At 43.9% G+C, this 20,166-nt stretch overlaps 1 protein-coding gene across 1 annotated transcript; it reads left to right on the forward strand.

Moving 5' to 3' along the window:
* Positions 1-19,532, forward strand: LOC103895172 (inter-alpha-trypsin inhibitor heavy chain H4). The gene is made up of 22 exons (XM_019470852.1): positions 1-75; positions 1,580-1,740; positions 2,188-2,292; positions 2,929-3,091; positions 3,195-3,305; positions 3,390-3,518; positions 4,421-4,537; positions 5,121-5,289; positions 6,250-6,366; positions 8,609-8,790; positions 9,685-9,867; positions 10,435-10,574; positions 11,202-11,356; positions 11,859-11,891; positions 13,403-13,435; positions 14,051-14,096; positions 14,426-14,472; positions 14,955-15,068; positions 15,725-15,899; positions 17,440-17,594; positions 18,427-18,529; positions 19,125-19,532. The coding sequence occupies exons 1-22, from the start codon at positions 1-3 to the stop codon at positions 19,198-19,200; spliced, it is 2,589 nt and encodes an 862-aa protein (XP_019326397.1). The 3' UTR covers positions 19,201-19,532.
* The last annotated feature ends 634 nt before the right edge of the window (positions 19,533-20,166 follow it).

Here is a 20,166-nt window from a genome sequence, read left to right on the forward strand (position 1 = left end):
ATGGAGGAGAGAACGTTGCTCACGTTGATGGTCTTTTCCTCACTCGTAGCTTTAGCAGAAACTATTGCTCAAAAGGTATTTTTTTTTTTTTTAACAATATCTTGTTTGCTCATTTGGTGATCCGGTGGTATGGCGGTAGCTGGCCAGGTAATGCAGGTAACTCCTCTGGTAACCACCACCTGTGGAGCCTCGGGTGTATTGTCGTGATTTCAGAGCTTTGGGTCCTTTTAAGGCCTTTTTGGTTGGTTGTTTGGGCTGTTATAGTATAAATGTGGCAGGAGAGCATTTACAGATGTGTCTGACCATGCTCTTCCCCAGGGAAGGGGTGGGCAGCAGGGAGGCACCCAGTCTGCCAGGATCAGGAAATTGTTCTCTCGATGAATATTTTTGGGTTTTATCCCACTGTCCTAGATTGTCAGTAGGCATCAGGAGATGGAGCACGCTCTGGCAACGTATAACGAAAAAAGAAACAGCCGCCCGTTACTCACCTGGCATTGGCTGTGGCACCTCCTGCCCTGATGCCCGAGCACAAAGCTGTGGTCACAGCTTTGTATTGAATGGCCATGTTTAGCTTGATTAAACTTTTGAATTTCAGCCAGTGCCCTAACTAAGAAGAGGCCAGTGGATGCTATTAATTGGTGAGCAAAGTAGTTATTTTGATAATTCATCTCCTGTAAAGATCAATTAGCCATTCAAAAGATTTGTGAGGCTGGAAAAGCAAAAACAGAAGTGTGATGATCTGCTTTGATGCTGAGCTTTTTTATTTTAATAAACTATTGGACTATTGTAAGGCTGGTGATGTCCAGATCAACCCTTCTTAATGTCACTGCTGAAACACAGGTAGGGCCTTTAAAACTGACATCCCAAATGCAAAAGGGAGGGTGTTTACAGAGGCAGGTGCTCCAGGCAATTCCCAGTCCGGCCACTCTGTGGGGTGTCCCTGGGCAGCGCCAGGACGGTGCCTTCCTCCCTCGAGCGTTGGGGGCCCTGGAAGCACCAGACCAGGAGAAACACAAGCGCCCAAAGGGCATCCCTGCTTGTGCAACCAGCAAGGGGTTGGAAGCCCACACGAGGTTTCAAACCTGCTAAACATCGTATGTGACACAAGGCACCGAACTGAAAAACGTGCAGCAAAGTCAACACCTAGGAGAGCAAATAAATAGTCACGCAAAAAGCTAGCAGGTCTCATTTCCATGGTCGAGCGCTTAAAGAGGCGTCTTGATTTTTCTGAGGTTAATCTTAGGCGATGTATTGGGGTGACACAGCAGCTGCTTCAGAATAACCCGAGGAGAGAAGACCACAGAAAAAGGCTCAACAGAAGCCTTCTGTGGAATGACAACATGCAGATGTAGCTGCCGATTTTGCGTGGGGCTGTGGTCGTGGCTGCAGAGATGTGAATAAGGCACACGCAGGTGGTTGGTCTGTGCAGAGCGTGTGGTCACAAACCCCTCCCTGATCCCATCCAGATCCTCTAACAGTTTGTTGCTCGTAGAACTTTTCTGATAACATCACCCAGGTAAGGACTGCTCAAGAGCAAAAACTGAGTGTTTCTGTTTCAGCCTGTTTATTTTTTTTCCAGCATGCTATTGAAATCTACAGCCTTCACGTGGACTGCAAGGTCACGTCGCGATTTGCTCACACCGTCGTCACCAGCAAAATTGTCAACCGAGCTAATGAGTCCAGAGAGGCGACCTTTGAAGTGGAGCTACCCAAGTCAGCCTTCATCACCAACTTCTCCATGTAGGACCAGTCCTTACCTGTGGCGTGAAGGAGGCAGCTCTGGGGGCTGGGGCGGGCGGTTCATCTTTCTTCTCGGGAAATGCTGAGCAAAAAGCACAAAGAGCTGAGCTCTGGAGGGCCCTGCACAAAATGCTCTGTGGGGCAAAGAAGCAGGCAGCCAAATAGAAAGAAGGTGCCCAGGGCCAGGGCGAGGCTGCCTGCTGCACAGGGTGGGTGACAAATGTGCTCGGTGGTGGTGTTTCTCCTGTGCCGGTCTCCCTGGGACCCTGCAAGGAGGAGAGCTGTGTTGTGGTGGTGCCCCTGCCACCCTCCTGGAGGGGGAGGGATGAGAGAGCCAAACAGCATCCCCTGCTCGTGTCCCGAGGGCCACAAAGTGCAGCGTTCCTCTTGTTTCTTTCTGCAGCACTTTCCTTCTAATATTAATTAATTTTTATGGGAACCAAACAGGTCGATCGACAGTAAAGTATACCCGGGAATAATAAAGGAAAAAGCCTCTGCTCAAAAGGAATATGACGCTGCGGTCTCACACGGGCAGAGCGCCGGCCTCGTCAAGTACGTTGCCATCCTGAGTAAGGCTGCTCCGACGCTCTTCCTCGGCTTCTTGTTTGGCTGGGGGTGGGTTAAGCCCTGGAGCCAGCCACCTCTCAGTGGGGATAAATGTGAAAAGCAGCCTTGGGTTCTTGTTGGGAGGGACGGAGCGTGTGTATATATATATGATTTGTATCTGGTCCTGCAATGGGCTTCAGTGGGAAGTGTCACCGTTTAGCGATGTCCTGGGACTTGCTGTCACGCGGGAAGACCTCGCCGGGCTGGGGTGATGCTCAGTCATTGAGTCTGCTTCCCTGCAAGCGCAGAGGACCATGGCACTTGAGCAGACATCACGCTTTCGGGGTATATTTAATCTGTGCTCCCCACGTAGTCAGTCCCAGTCCTGCTTGATCCCAGCCTGGGACATGCAGAGGCTTCTGCTCCATTTCTCAGCTTGCATGTGCAGCACCCATGGCATGCTTATGTAATATAATATCACTCACAATGTTAAAAAATCTTCTCTTCAATAAGATTTACTAGTACTGTTTCTTTTTTTATTTATTTTACACCCCTTGGACGTAATTTAGCACACTTCATAAACTTTGGCCACCGCACACAAACCTTCCCCGCAGGAGGTAAATCTCTGTTCTCCCCCCCCAGAATCACAGGCAGAAAACTGGAGCAGTTTCACGTGTCCGTCAGCATTGCGGCCGCCAGCAAAGTCACTTTTGAGCTGGCGTATGAGGAGCTGTTGAAGCGGCAGCTGGGGAAGTTCGAGCTGCTGATCAAGGTCCGACCGAAGCAGCTTGTCAAGCACTTCCAGGTGAGCTGCCCCGGCGAGGGCTGGGCAGGGAGCACCGCGGCGTTTGTCAGGCACCGCTGTGTTTCCTCCGAGATGCTGACACCGACTTCTCCTCCGCTGTCAGATTGATGTGCACATCTTCGAGCCCCAAGGCATACGCTTCTTGGAGACAGACAGCACGTTCATGACAAATGAGTTAACTGAGGCGCTCACAAAAGTGCAGAACGAAACCAAGGTAAAGCAGCAGCTGCCAGACGTTACCGCCGGTGGCAGCTTTAAGTTATGTTGCTTTAAATCTTTTCTTCTGATTGCTTTGCAGGCTCATATTTTATTTAGGCCAACTGTAGATCAACAGAAGATAAATCCTGAGCTTGATGAAACCCTCCTCAACGGTGATTTTGTTGTGCGTTACGATGTCAGGAGAGGTGCCACTGCAGGTGATATACAGGTAAAAAAGAAATAGAAATAAAAATGCTTTCAGTTTATAGATACGTCTGAATGTGAAGTGCAATCAGCAAAACAGCAACATTTACTTTGAAACACCAAGAGTGACAGGAAAAGCTGTTTCCATTAATCCAGGGTCAGCAGGAACTGATGGCGATGTTCAGCAAATCCCCAGAGACGCCAGACACATTGCAAGAGTGGATCATCCATGAAAACACATCAGTTTCAAATTTTGTTTCAATACCAAATCTGTATTGCCACTTTATAGATGTCTCTTTACATTCTTCTTTTTTTTATATTTTGGCTGATCTAAGGCATATTTGTGGCTTCTTGTAAACGAAGTTTAGAGGAATGTGATTTATATAACTATTAACATGACTGCTTGGTTTTCTTCTATTTTTTGTGGCAACTGAGGCATAACTAAAGAGAGCAGGAACTTACAGAAAATATTTATGGACCGATGCATATTCTAGGGGATAAAGTACATTATTTTCCATACCATTTCACTAATGAAGTCTACATGGATGTGCTAAAAGATGGCAGTCACAGTCAACGAGCAGAGATGTGCTCGTAGGTGATAATAAAGAGGTAACGTAATATACAGTGATAATACAGATGTATCATACATATGGCACTAAGGCATATAATATATTATTTTTTTATGCGCGCACACACACATATATATATATACACACACACACACACGCTGTTCTCTTGTGATTTGCTTTCTACAGATAATCTCGCTTCCAGCTAGGAAATACATTTTAATAGTTCTTTGATTTGGGCTTATCTAGAAGAACAGAATGCTGAGCATGCACCCCCCTTTTTGCTATGCCAGAATATTAAGATGCAATATTTATTTATTTAGCTGCAATTTTATACATGATGTCACATTCTGTATTTCAGATTGTCAGTGGGTATTTTGTGCATTACTTTGCACCCCGTGAAATGCCAGTGTTTCCCAAAAATGTCATCTTCGTTATAGATCGAAGTGGGTCCATGGCAGGCAGAAAGATTGAACAGGTAACTTACCTCAAAGTACTGACCTCTGCTTGCACGGGTCACTCGGACACCAGCCTTTCAGGGAAGTGACTGTGAATGACGCTTTTGGAACGCATGCTGGTTTTGTACACAGCAAAATTTTCAGACACATAGAAATGCTTGAAAATGGATATGCACAGATTTAAGCTATTGAAGAGCAACACTTTTCCGATACGGCTGTTCTCACAGGTATCAAACATCAAGGCAGAGAGCACTTTTTCTGTCTCTACCTTTGCCAAATATTTTGCTTCTAATTTTTTTCTTTAATGAAGTTTAAAGAATTAATTTGTCTGTTTTACCTTTATAGATGACTGTGTATATAGCTTTGTTAGAGAGCAGACAAACCCGCGACAGCCCTCAAAGGTGGTTTTTTGTGTCTGTAAGTTAAGTGAATCGGCCATTTCTGATGGTCTCAACCTGCAAAATACCATTAGGGCTAAATAAGGGCATTGGGCTGCATCTTGAAGAGTGCTGTAGAGAAACCCCCTTAGTACGCTGCAATTCCAATCCCAGTTCTGGCAGAGAAGTAGAAATATTCAAAGTGAATGTCTTCTCCTTGGAACAGACGAGGGATGCCCTGTCGAAGATTTTGCAAGACCTCCGCCCAGAAGATCATTTCAGCTTTATCACCTTTAACAGCAAAGTGGGGGAGTGGAAGAGCTCTTTGCTGCAAGCCACTGCAGAGAACGTGGCGAGTGCTGCAGGATTCGTGCAAACTCTTTCTGCTAGTGGAGGTACAAGGCACCACCCAGATGCTTGTAACCACAAACATGCGCCCAATATAATATATTGCTTAGAAAGGAATTAGTATTTTTATTAGTTGTATAATGCCACAGAACTACCATCAGTGCTCACAAAGCAAGTAAGTTTTTAAGACTTATGAGTGATGAGTGGGATAGAAAGGCTGGTTATGGGAGTGGACAGATTGGTGACTACATTATGATATGGATATAGAGAGATGGCTACATCACGTGTGTGAACCATACAAGCCACAGAGTTTTGTTTCGGATTCTTCTAACAGAGGTGGCTGGAAGATTTCCTGATAGCACATTTTTTTTCTACAGAAAAATGGCAATTTACTCAACGTTTGACAGCAATTTGCTGATTTTTTTAATATCAAGGGTCCCCTTCTAAAATAAAATGCACCCGAAGTTATACTCCTGCGTAAGCCACACTACAGAAACAAAACAGTCAAAATAGGCATGAAGCATTTCAATTGCCGCACCACTCAGTGAGCTTTGTTTTGTTGTTTAGTTTTAAGCACATCTAAAAGGCCGTATCTCCCCTTAATGTTATGCTGTTAGTATTAACGTAGGTTTTCTTATCCCAGGCACTAACACAAATGAAGCCCACCTGTGCCCAGCTCTTTTCTTTGACTTCTCAAATAAGGCTAGGAGACATTTCTTAAATGTAGGTTGACAGATGACAGCGTGTTTATTTAAGCACTTTTTAACGGCTCTAGACATGTTTGTATTTCCCATGACGTGTGTGGAAAATGCTCCCAAAAGAATACTCCAGTATTGCCATTGCAATATAATACACCGTAATTAAGCCCAGAAGGCTAAACCCCTAAATCCTCACCTCTGAAGGATTACTTCCTGCAGAAAACTTTAAACAACTCTGCAGATGAAGTGCACCGATCCCTTCAGATGATCATCCTTTCCAGGTGAGTGATGCCTGCTTTCTCATTGTAGGCACAGATATCAATCGTGCCCTGCTGACTGCCGTGAGCATGCTGGATAAAGCCGAGAGGCTGCCAGGACGGAGCGTCTCCATGATGATTTTGCTGACAGACGGCCAGCCCACTTCTGGTGAGTAAATACTAGCCGCAGTCCTCTCTCCTTGATTTTTTTTATCTTTTACACTGCATCCCAGATGTCGATAGACATAGTCTGTGTTTCAGAAGAGCTTCGGTATAAGCAGGCTGGGCTATTGCTGGATCTGCGTCGGAGAGAGGATGATTAGGAGAGGGCTCTGGCAAGGGCTGTAAGAAGTGGTGGCAGAGCCTGCCTGCCCGTGAGTTCAGGTCCTTTAGCTGGGAACTGTTTTGCTAAATAACATTGGCTTCCCAGTTTATAAACTCGAGGGAAGTGTTGGAGATACTCCAGGCACAGCTAAAACGTGAAAGTAAAATACTTAGAGCTGAAACATGGACATTTTAGGACAAGAGGAAACGGCCTCAAGTTTCACCGGGGGAGGTTTAGATTGGACGTGAGGAAAAATTTCTTTGCTGAAAGAGTGGTTAAACATTGGAACAGGCTGCCCAGGGAAGTGGTGGAGTCCCCATCCCTGGAGGTATTTAAAATGTAGATGAGGCGCTTAGGGACATGGTTTAGTGGGCATGGTGGTGTTGGGTTGACGGTTGGACTCGATGATCTTAGAGGTCTTTTCCAACCTTAATGATTCTATGATTTTGCATATATTATGTACGGTCCCATTTGAGAGGTATTGCTTCTATTTCTTCACCCTCCTTGCCCCAAACTTGGGATATTTTCAAGGTGCCTCTTGTTTTGTACTCTTTTCCATGTCTAGCTCTTAACTAGTGATCAGCTGTGATAGCACAAACCAGAGGGTTGAGATAGAAATAATGGGTTAAATATCGATCTTAGGGTCTTTTCCAACCTTAATGATTCTATGATTTTGCATATATTATGTACAGTCCCATTTGAGAGGTATTGCTTCTATTTCTTCACCCTCCTTGCCCCAAACTTGGGATATTTTCAAGGTGCCTCTTGTTTTGTACTCTTTTCCATGTCTAGCTCTTAACTAGTGATCAGCTGTGATAGCACAAACCAGAGGGTTGAGATAGAAATAATGGGTTAAATAAAGAGTGACTCCCAATGCAATGGCACAAACGTCACTTGTTCTGAGCAGGAGTTTGTCTAAGTTTTGTGTGGCACCAGCATCTCTCCGAGGCCAGCAATATTAATTCAACTGTAAGCCCTCTAATAAGACCAGTCTGCCTTTCAGATCGTGTGATCCGTACTGCTTTTGGGGTTGGTTTATTTGGGTTTTTTAATAAAATTCAGCTCATGGTGCTGCCTGCTCAGCACAGCCACAGTGAGTCTCAAATATCCCCGAACGTACTGCACATCGCGCATCCACAAGCTGGCTAGTAATCAGGCCGGGGTGCAGTGCCAGGTGAATACGTGCAGCATTACTGCATACGCTGCCTTCCTTAGAATCATAGAATAGTTTGGGTTGGAAGGGACCTCTAAAGGTCATCTAGTCCAACCCCCCAGCCATTCCCCCTTGTCCTGTCGCAACAGGCCCTGCTAAAAAGTTTGCCACCATCTTTTTTATAAGCCCCCTGTAAGTACTGATAGGCTGCAATAAGGTCTCCCCGAAGCCTTCTCTTCTCCAGGCTGAACAACCCCAACTCTCTCAGCCTTTCCCACATTTCCTTGGCAAAGCAGGCTGAAAGGGAAAAACCTGAGCTGCTCTCATGATATTGCTACGGGCAGTGACAGTTCCTGCCTGGAAATGCTGATAGAGAAGCTCTCCCTGCAGGGCTTTAACCGGCTCTTCAAATGGGATAAGATGACGGTGTGAAAATCTTTTCCCTTTATCGCGCAAAGGGGCTGGGGGGGAAGCAAGGCTGAGTTAATTTGCAGTTTGCCTGAATTACACCATTAACCAATCCATTCTTCTCTGAATTCACGCGCATAATTTTTATGGATGGTACTTGTCTTCCCAAGGCTTGATCAAGTGTTTCCACCCCTTGTGCTGTGAACTTGTAGCGTGTGTCCCTTTTATCCTAAAAACCTCCTCTGGCCACTGTAATCTTGTAAAATATTTTGCACTTAGCCATGACGACATGAGTAGAAGTTAGTAAAAGTCATTAAGGGGGAGAATCAGGTTCTGGCACCCCAAATGCAGAGTGGTGCTTTCATCTCCAATTCAATCAATGGAATTCTGTCCCATATATTTTTAATATTTTATTCTGAATTATTTTTAAAAGACTTTAGGCAGAATTTTCCATTAAGCCCGCTGCTGTCTTTTTGTACTTTAAAAAACCAAACAAACAAGGGTATGTTTTTGTTTCAACTACAGGTGAGAGTAATGTGGAAGTAATTCAAGAAAACATTCAGAAAGCAGTCAATGGGAAATATGCTCTTTTCTGCCTTGGCTTTGGGTTTGATGTCAGCTATAAGTTCCTGGAGAAAATGGCCCTAAGCAATGGAGGAATAGCACGTCGTATATATGAAAACGCTGATGCAGCCTTGCAGCTCCAGGTCAGGACTAAGGAAAATGCCAGAAAAGCCATTATCAGCTACAGCTTATGTCTAGTCTTAGCAGCAAAACCACAGATTTTCTGAGATGAAGAGTTGGGTTTGAGTTTATCTGTTAATTCTGGGGAGGGAGGAAGGCAATTTTGGGGTATCTGAGGGTTTGTACCATAACCATGACTCACAGTTGAAGTCCTCCTCAAATCAGCTGCATTTGGACAAACCTGGAAACTCACACTTTTGTGTACCTCTGCAAACAGACAAACTGTCCAGGGGAGGTGATGGTGGAAAAACTTCTGTTCTTGGTTCCGATTCAGACCGCTTGAAGTACCACCATTGGAAGCTGCTTGTTACGGTTTCCCTAAAAAACAGCGGGTAGTTTGAGGCACCTACAGGCAAACTGGCTCTGCAGTACCACCAGCCTGGGTCTTTCCTGTCCATCTGGAGAGGGGTTACAACTTTCAGGACATTCTCTTTTTTGGGAAGCCACTTCTACCTGTTTTGGCTGGATGTGCAGCGACTGGATTTGCTTAACACCAGCCCCGGTCCAGAAAAAGGAAGGTTAATCCTCAGGATTAGTCCAGTTTAAAAAAATGAGCTGTGAAAAGTGGCTAAAGCAAAACACCTAACTGGGTGGGACGGTGATAATGGGGATGCTGCTTGGGTACTTGGGTTACCATACAGTTTATATGGCATCGCCAGCCTGGCTGGAGAAGGTGTGCTGAACCTTGGGAAGAAACATTTAATTTTTTTCTAGGTTTGCAGCAGTCTTACACTGCTGAAGAAAAGCTTCGCTCACTTCTTTTAAAGGGGGTTTTAGACATTCAACGTATTGCTTTGCATAATTTTACAGTCATTTGTGTGCGCGCGCGCTCTCTCTCTCTCTCTGCTTCTCTTTAGGGCTTTTATCAAGAGGTGGCTACCCCAATATTAATGAAAATTGAAATGCAGTATCCAGAAAATGCCATTGAGGGAGTAACCAAGAACAATTTCAAGCTGTTTTTTGAAGGATCCGAAATTATAGTATCTGGAAAAATTAGCAATGAGCTTGATCTTTTGCCAGTAGAAATTAAAGCTCAGACAGTAAGTGTTTAGTTCACTAACTGTGAAAAACATATCTCCCTTCTGTCTTTTATGGTGCAATAGGAGACTTCAAGAAGTCTTTGTGTGCAATATATGTTCTCTACATTTGGGCATTCAGCTGTTTTCCCATTTTAGGAAAATATTTAAGAATTCAAACAATTTCCCCCTCCTGAATTTGCTGCAAAAGAAAAAACTTGAAGTATATCCAAATAAGCAAACAGCAATTTTAATCCTTTCAAAACCATAATATTTTGGCCTTTCAAACATTTTTAGTAAACTGGTTTGTATTTTTAGAATGAAGAAGGAAATCTGAATTATTCATCTCAAAAATGTTGAAATAGAACAATTTTATTACCTCCTTTTTTCAACACTGTTTCGAGTCCAGAAATACATATCCAAAATACATGCTTCTTTGGTAGTTTGGAGTTGCATTTTCCAATGGGAACGGACAAAATTGAAGGACAAAAAGGGCACCTTGTACTGGAAGATATTCTTTTAAGTCTAATAATGTGACTATAAAAGAAGTCTGGAACTGTTCTTTTGATGGTCAGTTTTCTCCCACTTCAGCACGCTAGTGACTTGACTCTTAAAGAAGAAGCAAACGTCAAAGAGAAGGAGCAAGTATTTCAAAATCAAAGTTACGTCTTTGGAAATTTCATAGAGAGACTGTGGGCTTACTTAACCATTCAACAGCTTCTGGAAAAATCGTAAGCTATTTCAATGTTTTGTATTACAAAATTCTAACTTCTTAAAACACAAATTCCTTATTCACAAATTATATGATTGGAAAACACAAAGAAACAGAAATATTTCTGCAGATAGTATTAAAAATGTAGTATACTGGAAGAATACTACATTACTGTATGGGGAACATGAGGTGCCTTTCAGTTTATGATAGCGCTGTATCATTAAACGCATGTATATATATGTATAGACACATATGAAAACGTAAGATATTTTTCATGACATTACTATGAAATAGATTTTAATTGCAAGGATTGTGTTGAGCTGTTGTTACGCATCCAGAAATATTGTCTGTAGATAAGTGAATGGCAATAACTAGTAAAGAGAACAGTAAGTATGCCCATAAGACATTTCCTAGATCACATTTCTATTATTTTTATCTATTTGCACCATACATAGGCTCCAGTGTTGCAAACAGTTAAGCATCTCCATAATTTCAAGCACGTGAACAGCTGAGTTATCCCAATAAGACTACTCACCCTTCAATAATAAAAAATATCTGTTAAGACACAGCTAATATGAAAAGGAATCTGAAGACTATTTGCTCATAGTCTCTGCAAGTTATTTCTCATCACTAACACAGTCTTTAGTATTTCAGCGGAAGAAGAGGACAAGAAAACCCTGGAGGCGCAAGCCTTAGAGCTCTCTCTGCAGTACAACTTCGTTACGCCCCTGACTTCCATGGTGGTCACCAAACCCACTGGCCAGCAGCAGACGGAGCTGGCGAACAAACCCACCGAAGCTGGTAAGTGGGGCATCGAACAGCCCCCCTGAAATATGCTGCTGTTGATGATGATTTGTTGTTGACCTCCAGTATAGGTTTGTTTTATAGCGATGTGACACGGTAATAAGCCCCATTGGAGGCAGGAGTTGCGGGATTAGCTTCCCTTCAAAATAAAACATACAAGGTTTTGTTAAAAGGGGAAGTGGGCACTACTATTGAAATGGAAAATAATTTGTTTAAATATTAACTAAAAGTAATTTAACAGTTGTTACTCGGCGTTCCTGCCGCTGCAAAGGGATTCTGCACTTTTCTCTGTAGCATTAAAGTGGAAAAATGAATGCAGGGGAGGAAAGCATGCCATCGCTAGGAGTCTTGGATGTGCTCTGACTACCTGTCCTTTAACACAAAAAAGCTCATCACCTGAAGCCCAGCATGCACTTGTCCCAGTTTTCTGGTCTGCACACGGGTAAAGTCGTTTAGTGTTGACTGTGTGACACTAACCTGTCCCTCTTCCTTGTGTTAGATAATGAGAAGCCCAGCAGTTTGCCAGTAGGAGGTAAATGTTTTCTTCTTTTCCAGTAGCATATTTCCATAATAGCCTCTAATGAAAAAAAAAAAAAAGAGCTAGTGGTGGTTGTTCTACAGAGGGAAGTATCTGAGATTTGGAAAAATACGTGAAGCAAAATGTAAGCAATGACTGCCGAGGTCCGTGCAGGGTTTGGGTGGATAACATGGTCAAAGGGAAAAAATCTTCCATTCAGAAAGTCTCAAAGGCCAGAATTGTCTTTGCTCATGAGGAAAAGTAGTTCTTCAAGCGAATGCTGCTAATGATGTTTTCTGCTTCTTCCTACCATGTGCAAAGCATCTGTCAAAAAATTAAGCCTAAGATATTTTGGAATGACTTCTGAGGATGCTTTAGGTATTTTTTTCCTCTCTTTCTGGAAATAATAGATCTGTTCATCAGATTAATAATGCTGGAAGTTTAAAATTAATATTTAATCTCAGCTATGATAATACATCATAATAGCAATACTTTTATAGGTGAAGAGCCCTGGTTTTGCTCTAGTTCTTTCACAGAAATGTATTGAGGGAATTATAATGCTGCCCCATCCCCTGAAGGTTACCTGTTTCAAAGTGGCGATGGGGAGTTTAATAGCAGAAAACTCCCCGACCAGAAGCACGGCCCAGCAACCGTCCTGCCCTGCTCAGGGGGCACGCAGGGCTGGGCGCTGCCTTTCCCTCAAAGCTCCCTTTGGCTGCAGGAGGAGAAGAGTTGGGGCCACCTCTGCAGCACGACCTGTTTCCGTAGCAGGTGCCAAGCCCTGCGTCGGTGCGATGGTTGGGCAGGCACGGCTGCTCGAGGGTGCAGGGGTGTCCCCACTGGATCTGGGGTTGGTGCCCACCAGAGCATCGCTGAGCACCGTTGCTCTCCGTCGTGACGGACCAGCGCAGCTGGGGCGGCCGGGAAGAAGGGGCAAACAGGACGCTGGGCTATTGTGACCAAGGGAGGTTTTGATGTGCCTTTTTGCGTGTTGCTGCAATTTCTCACGTTGAGCTCATCTGATTCTTAACTGCCAGTAACAGCTCTTGTCTGTGGCTGCAGCGCTCCAGAGGGACCACGTTGTGAGCCCGTGCTGGTGCTGTAGCGGTGCATGGAGCCGGTCCCTCTGCAGAGCCTCCCGTGCCGGCTGTCCCCTTCCACCAGAAGCACCGGCGCTCGCACCGGGGCCGGGCAACTCTGCTGCACCGGCACCACCACTCCCCCCGCCTCGTCCCCCTGCAGAAGGCGGGTGAGGCCCCAGGCACCTAGCAGACGATCAGATCCCTTTCTGCAAATCCCTTCCTCACAAAGTCCTTAGTAGTTTTTGTCCATTTCCATCCTTCAGCTGGAAATATTTTCCAGGGATCAGTGCTCACGTTCTATGGACTTCATTACTGCAGATAGTTTACTTTGAGAAAGGAAGACGGGTGCAGCTGGAGAATTGCAGATTTGATGTTTGAAACACTCCCATAAGGTATGTAATGCAATCATGAATAAAACACAGATACTCTCTTTTCTTTCTCCAGATGCTTATAGACTGAGGAGTGGACCACCTCCTGGTAAGTGCTCCTCCTTTGTTTTTATTCAGAAAAATTTTATAAAGTTCATTTCATATGTAGGTTCATAGCAATATTAGTTAAATAATTACATTTTGATTGTGGATGTCCACTTGATATACAATTTCGTTTTTATTATATGTGTTTCAGTCCACAGATATTTTATAATGAACTATAAACTTTTGAAAACAATCTTGGTCCCTTTTCAGAAATAAAAAATTATTACACCTCCTGAAAATAAATGTGAAAGATCTGGAAAAGTATGTATTAGTAAGCTGAAGGAAATGGGTGTAAAAAAAATAATTTACCAGTCCCGGGGCTTGCTGCGTGAAGCCAATGTGGGGCACAGCCGTCTGCACAATGACAATGCCTGTCCTGCGAGGGGGAAATCCCAGGGCGCTGCAGAGACAGAGCTCGGCATCGCCACGAGCTCCCACAGCGCAGAGCAGCAGGCGCTGGCTGCTGCCTGCATAGGGTCCGCACACGTGCGCTCCTGGCTGTATCCAAAAAAAGTCAGCGGGCAACGAGCGGGAGGGATTCCCTGTTTTAAAGGGTGGGGAGGGAGATGCAAGGCACGATCCCAAACCAACCAAACATTGGAAAAACCTTTTATTTCAGGTCGATGGCACTCTGAGCCCAAATCTGGCAGCAACAAGAAGCTGTTGTCAGTAGGTAGTTATTCACAGTTGTGTGCGAGAGGAGCTGGGGTGGGCGTGCTGTGGGTTCAGTGCTGCGTAGCAGCCATTGAAAACGCGGCTCTAAACCCTCCCGCAGCTCAGGCTGAGCATGCCCCGGTGGCACGGTCGGTCCTAAGAGAAACAGGCACTGGATGTTGTGCTTTTTTTCCTCGTTGGGACACCTTGTTTTAAGCAAAGCTCTCTGTAGAAGTCCGTGAAGAGCTCTGCTGAAAAGGCTCTTGTCACAGTATTCTTCCTGGTTAATTAGCCAACTTGGAGAAAAATGTTTCATTAAACTCTTCTTACTAATTTCAAGTATTTCAGTTGTCAGGCTAAGAGACAAAATAAGAGCACAACCTCTTGGTAAGTAATGCGTATACTAGTCCCATTTTAATAATTAATATAACTGCAATGTACAGTTTTTCACACAATAACATTTTTTCTGACTGCATCAACTCTGAAAACCCTTTACCTCTTCTTGCAACCCTTGGCTGGTTCTTTCCACGTAAGTGAAAAATATCCCCATATCCCATGAGAGAGCCTCTCTGGCTCGAGGATATAACACCAACAGAAATGTAGTACAACAGATCTTCAGCCTCAGCTTTTTTAAGGGCTCATTGTCCTTAATAAACTCTAATTTTAAAAATCTGTTGTTTTCCTTCGTATCAAGATGCTGTGTCTGGGTGTGCTTTTCAATAATTATTACTGTTGATTCTAATCATTCTATTCTATAAAAAGCTATAACTAATATTTTAGGTATAAATTAAGTAATTTTGCTGTGCCTACCCAAAGGGTACAGGCTAGATTTTTCTTTGCGTGCTAACATTGTTCTTCTGGCTTTTCAGCCAACGAATATCCACAGCTTCTCTTGCAATTACCCAAACAAAATGAAATAATCTGTTTAAATACTGATGGAAAACCACAGCCCTCTCTCCACCTGCTGTCAGATCCGGAGCAAGGTGAGTGAGCCAGATTACCCCCGATACCAAGGACAAGGAGAGTCACTTTGGTCTATGAGAGCAGTTGGTGTCTTTGGGAATAACCCCCTTTCGTGAAGGGCCGTGTCATACCTGCTGCCCTGCAGTGACCGGAGTGGCTGTGGTTAATTTTTTCTTTCTATTAGGCAATATTAATTTTCACTGTGCAACAGCTGAGGGCACTTCTCACAGGCCTGCTTGTGTGTTACCTCCTTCTCCTCCTGGGGTCACAGCCGTGGCCTTGAGGATTTTCCCCTGCCCAGCCCCTGGGGGCTTCTGCAGAGACCTTAAACCCCACGGTCCCTACATGCTAACGGAAAGATGCATGCTTTTAAAGCACCGCACTTTTTCTGTGGTCCTGTACTCAGATGAGTTGTGGCCCCAAGCGCCGGTTGTCAGCTGCTCTGGTTGTGGAGCAGAGCCACCTCTGTGAGAGGAGGTGGCAACGTGGGGGTAAACAGACTCTGGTGACTCCACTGCAGCCTTGGGGGCACGTGGATCTGAAATCTGGGGGTGCTGTGCCTCCCAAAACTAGATTTGAGACCTTTAAGTAGCAACAACGCTGAAGCAGTTTTATTAAGATCACTTGTACCTTATAAATACGGTCACATGACAAATTTGTGTCAATGTTATTAAAGGACTCACTGTGACGGGGAAACTTGGGGACAGAATAAAACTCTTTGTGCAGTTTGAAATTACCTACGTGAATCCCCCCGTACGAATCCACGTCTCCACGGATGAGATCGTCCTAAGCCACGATAACGAGAGCACTCGGCTGCCATGGACGGAGTCAGCCACCTCCACCATCCAGGGGTAAGAAACGCCGCCCTGTCCTTTCCCAAACTTGAAAATGTGAGTCAGATCTTTTTTCATCCAGGCCTCCACTTTCACATTTGTGTCAAGAAAGTGCTTCCAAATGTCCTCATCCAGTGAGTAACTCAATGTGAGCAGAAGCAGGGTACCTTCACAATCCCCCATTTCAAATACAGAGAACAGAAAAGGTTTGATTTTAATTCTCCATGCGTAAGAGAATCAAAACAACTGCACCACCAGCCTGCCTTTCTGCTTCGACGTCAGGGGCAGAACATTTATCTTCCAAAGAAGAGGACGCGCTGCGGCTCATAGCAGCCCCTGTGCCACCGCCGTGCCGCCTGCCACCAGGCACTTTGTGAGAAGAGGACGCGCTGCGGCTCATAGCAGCCCCTGTGCCACCGCCGTGCCGGCTGCCACCAGGCACTTTGTGTTCCCCCAGCCGCAGGGCGAGTACTGCGAAGTGATGGCTTTGACATTTACTGTCTCTTTTATACGTCAGTTGGCTCCGCACAGGCTGAAGTTTTCTTTCTCCTCGGTTTTAGCAATAACTCACATCTGGGCAGCTGACATTTTTTATGGGAAGGCATAAAGTGTTTGAATAGCTGTCTGTAACTAAATGCCCACTGTTGGAGAAAGGGTACTTTAAATGTAGACTTCATTTGTCAGACTAATCAGAGCGGGATCCTTCCCTACCGCAAGAAAGAGCTGAATATAGCTAGTTCCACCAGCTTTTTTTGCATTGCCGGAATAAACCTCCGGGAGGATCTGCTGTTGGTCTGGGGCAGACAGGACACACAGCACTCCCTCCCTTACAGGCAGTTCTAGACAATAACAGAAGCCCTAAAACAACTGCTTTCGATTATTTTTATAATCCAAACGGAGCCAAGAACATGCTGGATTTATGCCCCTCTATAATTTGTCATCTGCCGAGCAGAATGATCCTCCTGCTTCAAACCAGCACCCGAGCCCTTGCCACCGCAGCGCTTTGTACACCCGCCTGTGTGGATGTGTTTTTGTCTAACCTGATCAGCAAGGGAGAAAAATGGCAGTGGATGTTCGTGTTCTGCAAGCCCACCTGAGGTCAAAATAAAATTAATGGGTTAGAAGAAAGGCAGGGTTTGAAAAAACTTGTGAAATATCCAAGAAAAAAGTATTTGACTTGTTCATAAAATAGATGGAATTATTTTCTCGTCTACCTTTTTTCTCATTAAAATTATGAAAAAATATTCTTTTTTTTCTTCCATCTGAGCATTTCTGGCCATTATGGATAATAAGGTGTTTTCATCAGCAGAAAGTTCTTCTCTGTTGGTGTATTTGCATGTAACCCGATGTGGGAAAGGTCTGTTGTGCAGCATAGAGAAAAGACAGGCTACTTAATATTTTCTAGCTTAAAAATAACCACCAACAGATCATGAAAAATGCAACTGCAAAGAGACAAAAGGCAAAAATTAAATTATTTTAATTAATTAATGTCAGCTAGTTAAATACATGTTCTTTCTTCATATTCTTCTTGGAAATAACATCATGATTTACTTCCCAGGCTGAGAGTCTCCGTTGAAAAGGAAAGGAGCGTTACGGCATCATTGTCTGATACCGTCACAGTAAAAATTTCCTTTGTAAAGTTTCCAGATGATTTCCTTGGGCTGTATTTCTCGAACACCAACCATTTTTCTGACAAAGTCAGTGGAGTTCTGGGTGCGTATCATTACGGATGTAAGCAGCAAAGAAAGATGATCTTGCAACTAAGCTCCTGAAATGAGAATATAGTGGGGTGGGGGGGTTCAGCCACATCATAAGCCCTTATTCAGATTTTACTTCCCTGGGGCCTGACAAGCTCTCACGAAAAGCAGAGGGCAGGCAAGGCGGCAGGAATGCTGTAATTCAGGGGGTTCTAGAGAAGCTTTACATTTAATTTATTCTTTTCAGACGCGTAACCTCACCTTTTACTGCACAGCAATCTGCAAAGAGAGGAGGTCTTACCCTTGAAACATAACACAATGCTTTTCCACTCACCGGCGGTACAAGCCTAAATAGAGCATTATGGGCTTAGAAAACGTTAAAATAAGACTAAAATAATAGTTGGGCTTAACCTCAACCGTGTTGTGGAATGACAGAATTTATGCAGCAAATTCATTTGATGTCAAATAATGGACATAAAATTGTAAACAATCAGGGTTACAAAATGAAAGCCAGCTGGTCCTGAACGTCTCAACTCCAAAAATCCTGATGGGACTGAAGCTGAAGTTGTTTCAAAAGCTTTGCAAACGGAGAGGCTGCATATTCTAAAACTGCAAAAAAAAAGAAAGTGAAAACCCATCAGAGCAAGGCTGAATCTCTCTGGGGAGGAGGGTTAGGGATAACAGGAGATCACAGCTGAAACACGGGAATTTTCTTAACTTACTAAGGGAGGATTTTTTGCTTTCTGAGGCAGATGGCTGCTTTCCTAGTGTCATAGCTGCCAGTTGGGTTAAATGGACAATACTCAGATGTTTTGTATTTTTAAATAATTTGTGTGTCTGGTGCTTAGGTCAATTTTATTCAAAAGCACAATTTGAGAATAATTCCAACACCGATCAGAGAGCTGACGAAAGACTCCTAAGTGTGTCTGGATCTGAGCACAAAGTTACCAGGTAACAGATACGGGATAAGGGTGAGTGATGTGCATGCTTTGAGATGTATTTTATCAGCTAATACCAGAGATCAAAAGAAATTAAACTAAGGGAGTGTTTGTCTGTAAGAATACACCTCTTTGGTGGAAATAATAGGAACTTGTGCTTGAGCTTTTCCCTAACAGCCTGAATTTGTTGCTTGTTAAGTGATGCTACAGGGCTCAAGGCTCCTATTTCATAGAGGGGGGAAATCATACCCTGGGGCTACGGGTTGCATAAAAAATGCCAGATAAAGTAAGGTTCTGCTGCCTCGTTTACGTGGATAGAGGGAGGGTGTTTCCTCAGCTGGATTTACCACAAGAAAAAAGTCTTTACACTTCAATTGCTTTTAGCAAGTTTCCGTGACGTGGAAGAAATGCTGTGAGCGTGCAGTTTCTGCTCGCTGTCCCTGAGTGTCCCCACCACCGCTGCCTCCGGCTCTAGGAGCGGAGAGGTGCCAGCTCTGCCCACGCACAGTCCCTCTGACTCCCGGTACCGTCTGCAAACATAAGGTCCATTCTGGGCCTGCCCTTTGGTTATTTCCTCACAAATTTTTCTTGTTTTGATTTTGTTTCAGGCAATACAAGAAAGATTACAGGCTTGAGCCGACCAGTGATCCTGTTCCCTGCTGGTCAATACATGTAACTCCCTAGAAAAGAGTATTCTGGGAAAGAAAACTGCAAATGATGCTCTTCCAGATATTTTTGATACTTTTTCTCATCAAGAAAACCACACAGTTAAAGCCTTACCTGTTATTATATATAAATGTCACAAATCTTTTAACTCAAAATAATTATACTTTCAAGATGAGAACGTGCTTGCTTGTTGTTTGGTATTTTAAAATGGTTTCTAATTCTCAGCGTGGTTATGTTGTTGAAGATTTATGTGAATGAACTAAATAAAATTGACATTATCAGCTCACAGTTTGATATGGGCACACAGACTTAAGTCTCTGAATAAAAATAAGTAGTGGCATCACCCGATCCAACAAATGTGTCATGCGAACAGTAACAGACTTCTAGAATTTATACCCTCTATCCAGCTACAAATGATGGTGTTCTTGAACTACGTGTTTTGTAAAAAGAGTATGATGTTTAAAGCAGTATTAGTTTACCGTTTCTCTCATGTTTTATGTTATGGAGGGGGAAAAAAACCCAGTCTCGCTGTATTAGGGTTCTTTCGGAGATTGTTCCGTAACAATGTTCAAAGCTGATGAAATTAGCAATAGGACCGTGCGTGGGGATGGCAACCCACGCTGGCTGCAGGCCCGCCCATTGTTGCAAAGTTTCTCTGAGGCTCTGTCTCAAAAACGCCTGCAAAACAGACATTGACTTGTTGTGAAACAGACCTCTGACTTGTTGCAAAAGACAGCGTTTCAACCCTGAAATCTAGCAGCTTTTTTTGGCACCGTTTCATACAACGCTTTGCAAACATTGGAAGATGTTTTACAAATAATGAAGAACTTGGAACAACATGTGGTGCACGGAGGTAACACTTCAGAGGAAACGTACACACAGAAGCCTCTGCCCGGGGAATGCAAGTTGTAGTTTTAGTCTTCAGGTTTTTTTCATAAATTTTAATTCCAAAATTATTTTGTGTTTCAGAATTTCAGTTCCTAT

This window comes from Aptenodytes forsteri, unplaced genomic scaffold (assembly GCF_000699145.1).
Source record: "Aptenodytes forsteri isolate BGI_AS27 unplaced genomic scaffold, ASM69914v1 Scaffold528, whole genome shotgun sequence".
NCBI classification, from domain to species: domain Eukaryota; kingdom Metazoa; phylum Chordata; class Aves; order Sphenisciformes; family Spheniscidae; genus Aptenodytes; species Aptenodytes forsteri.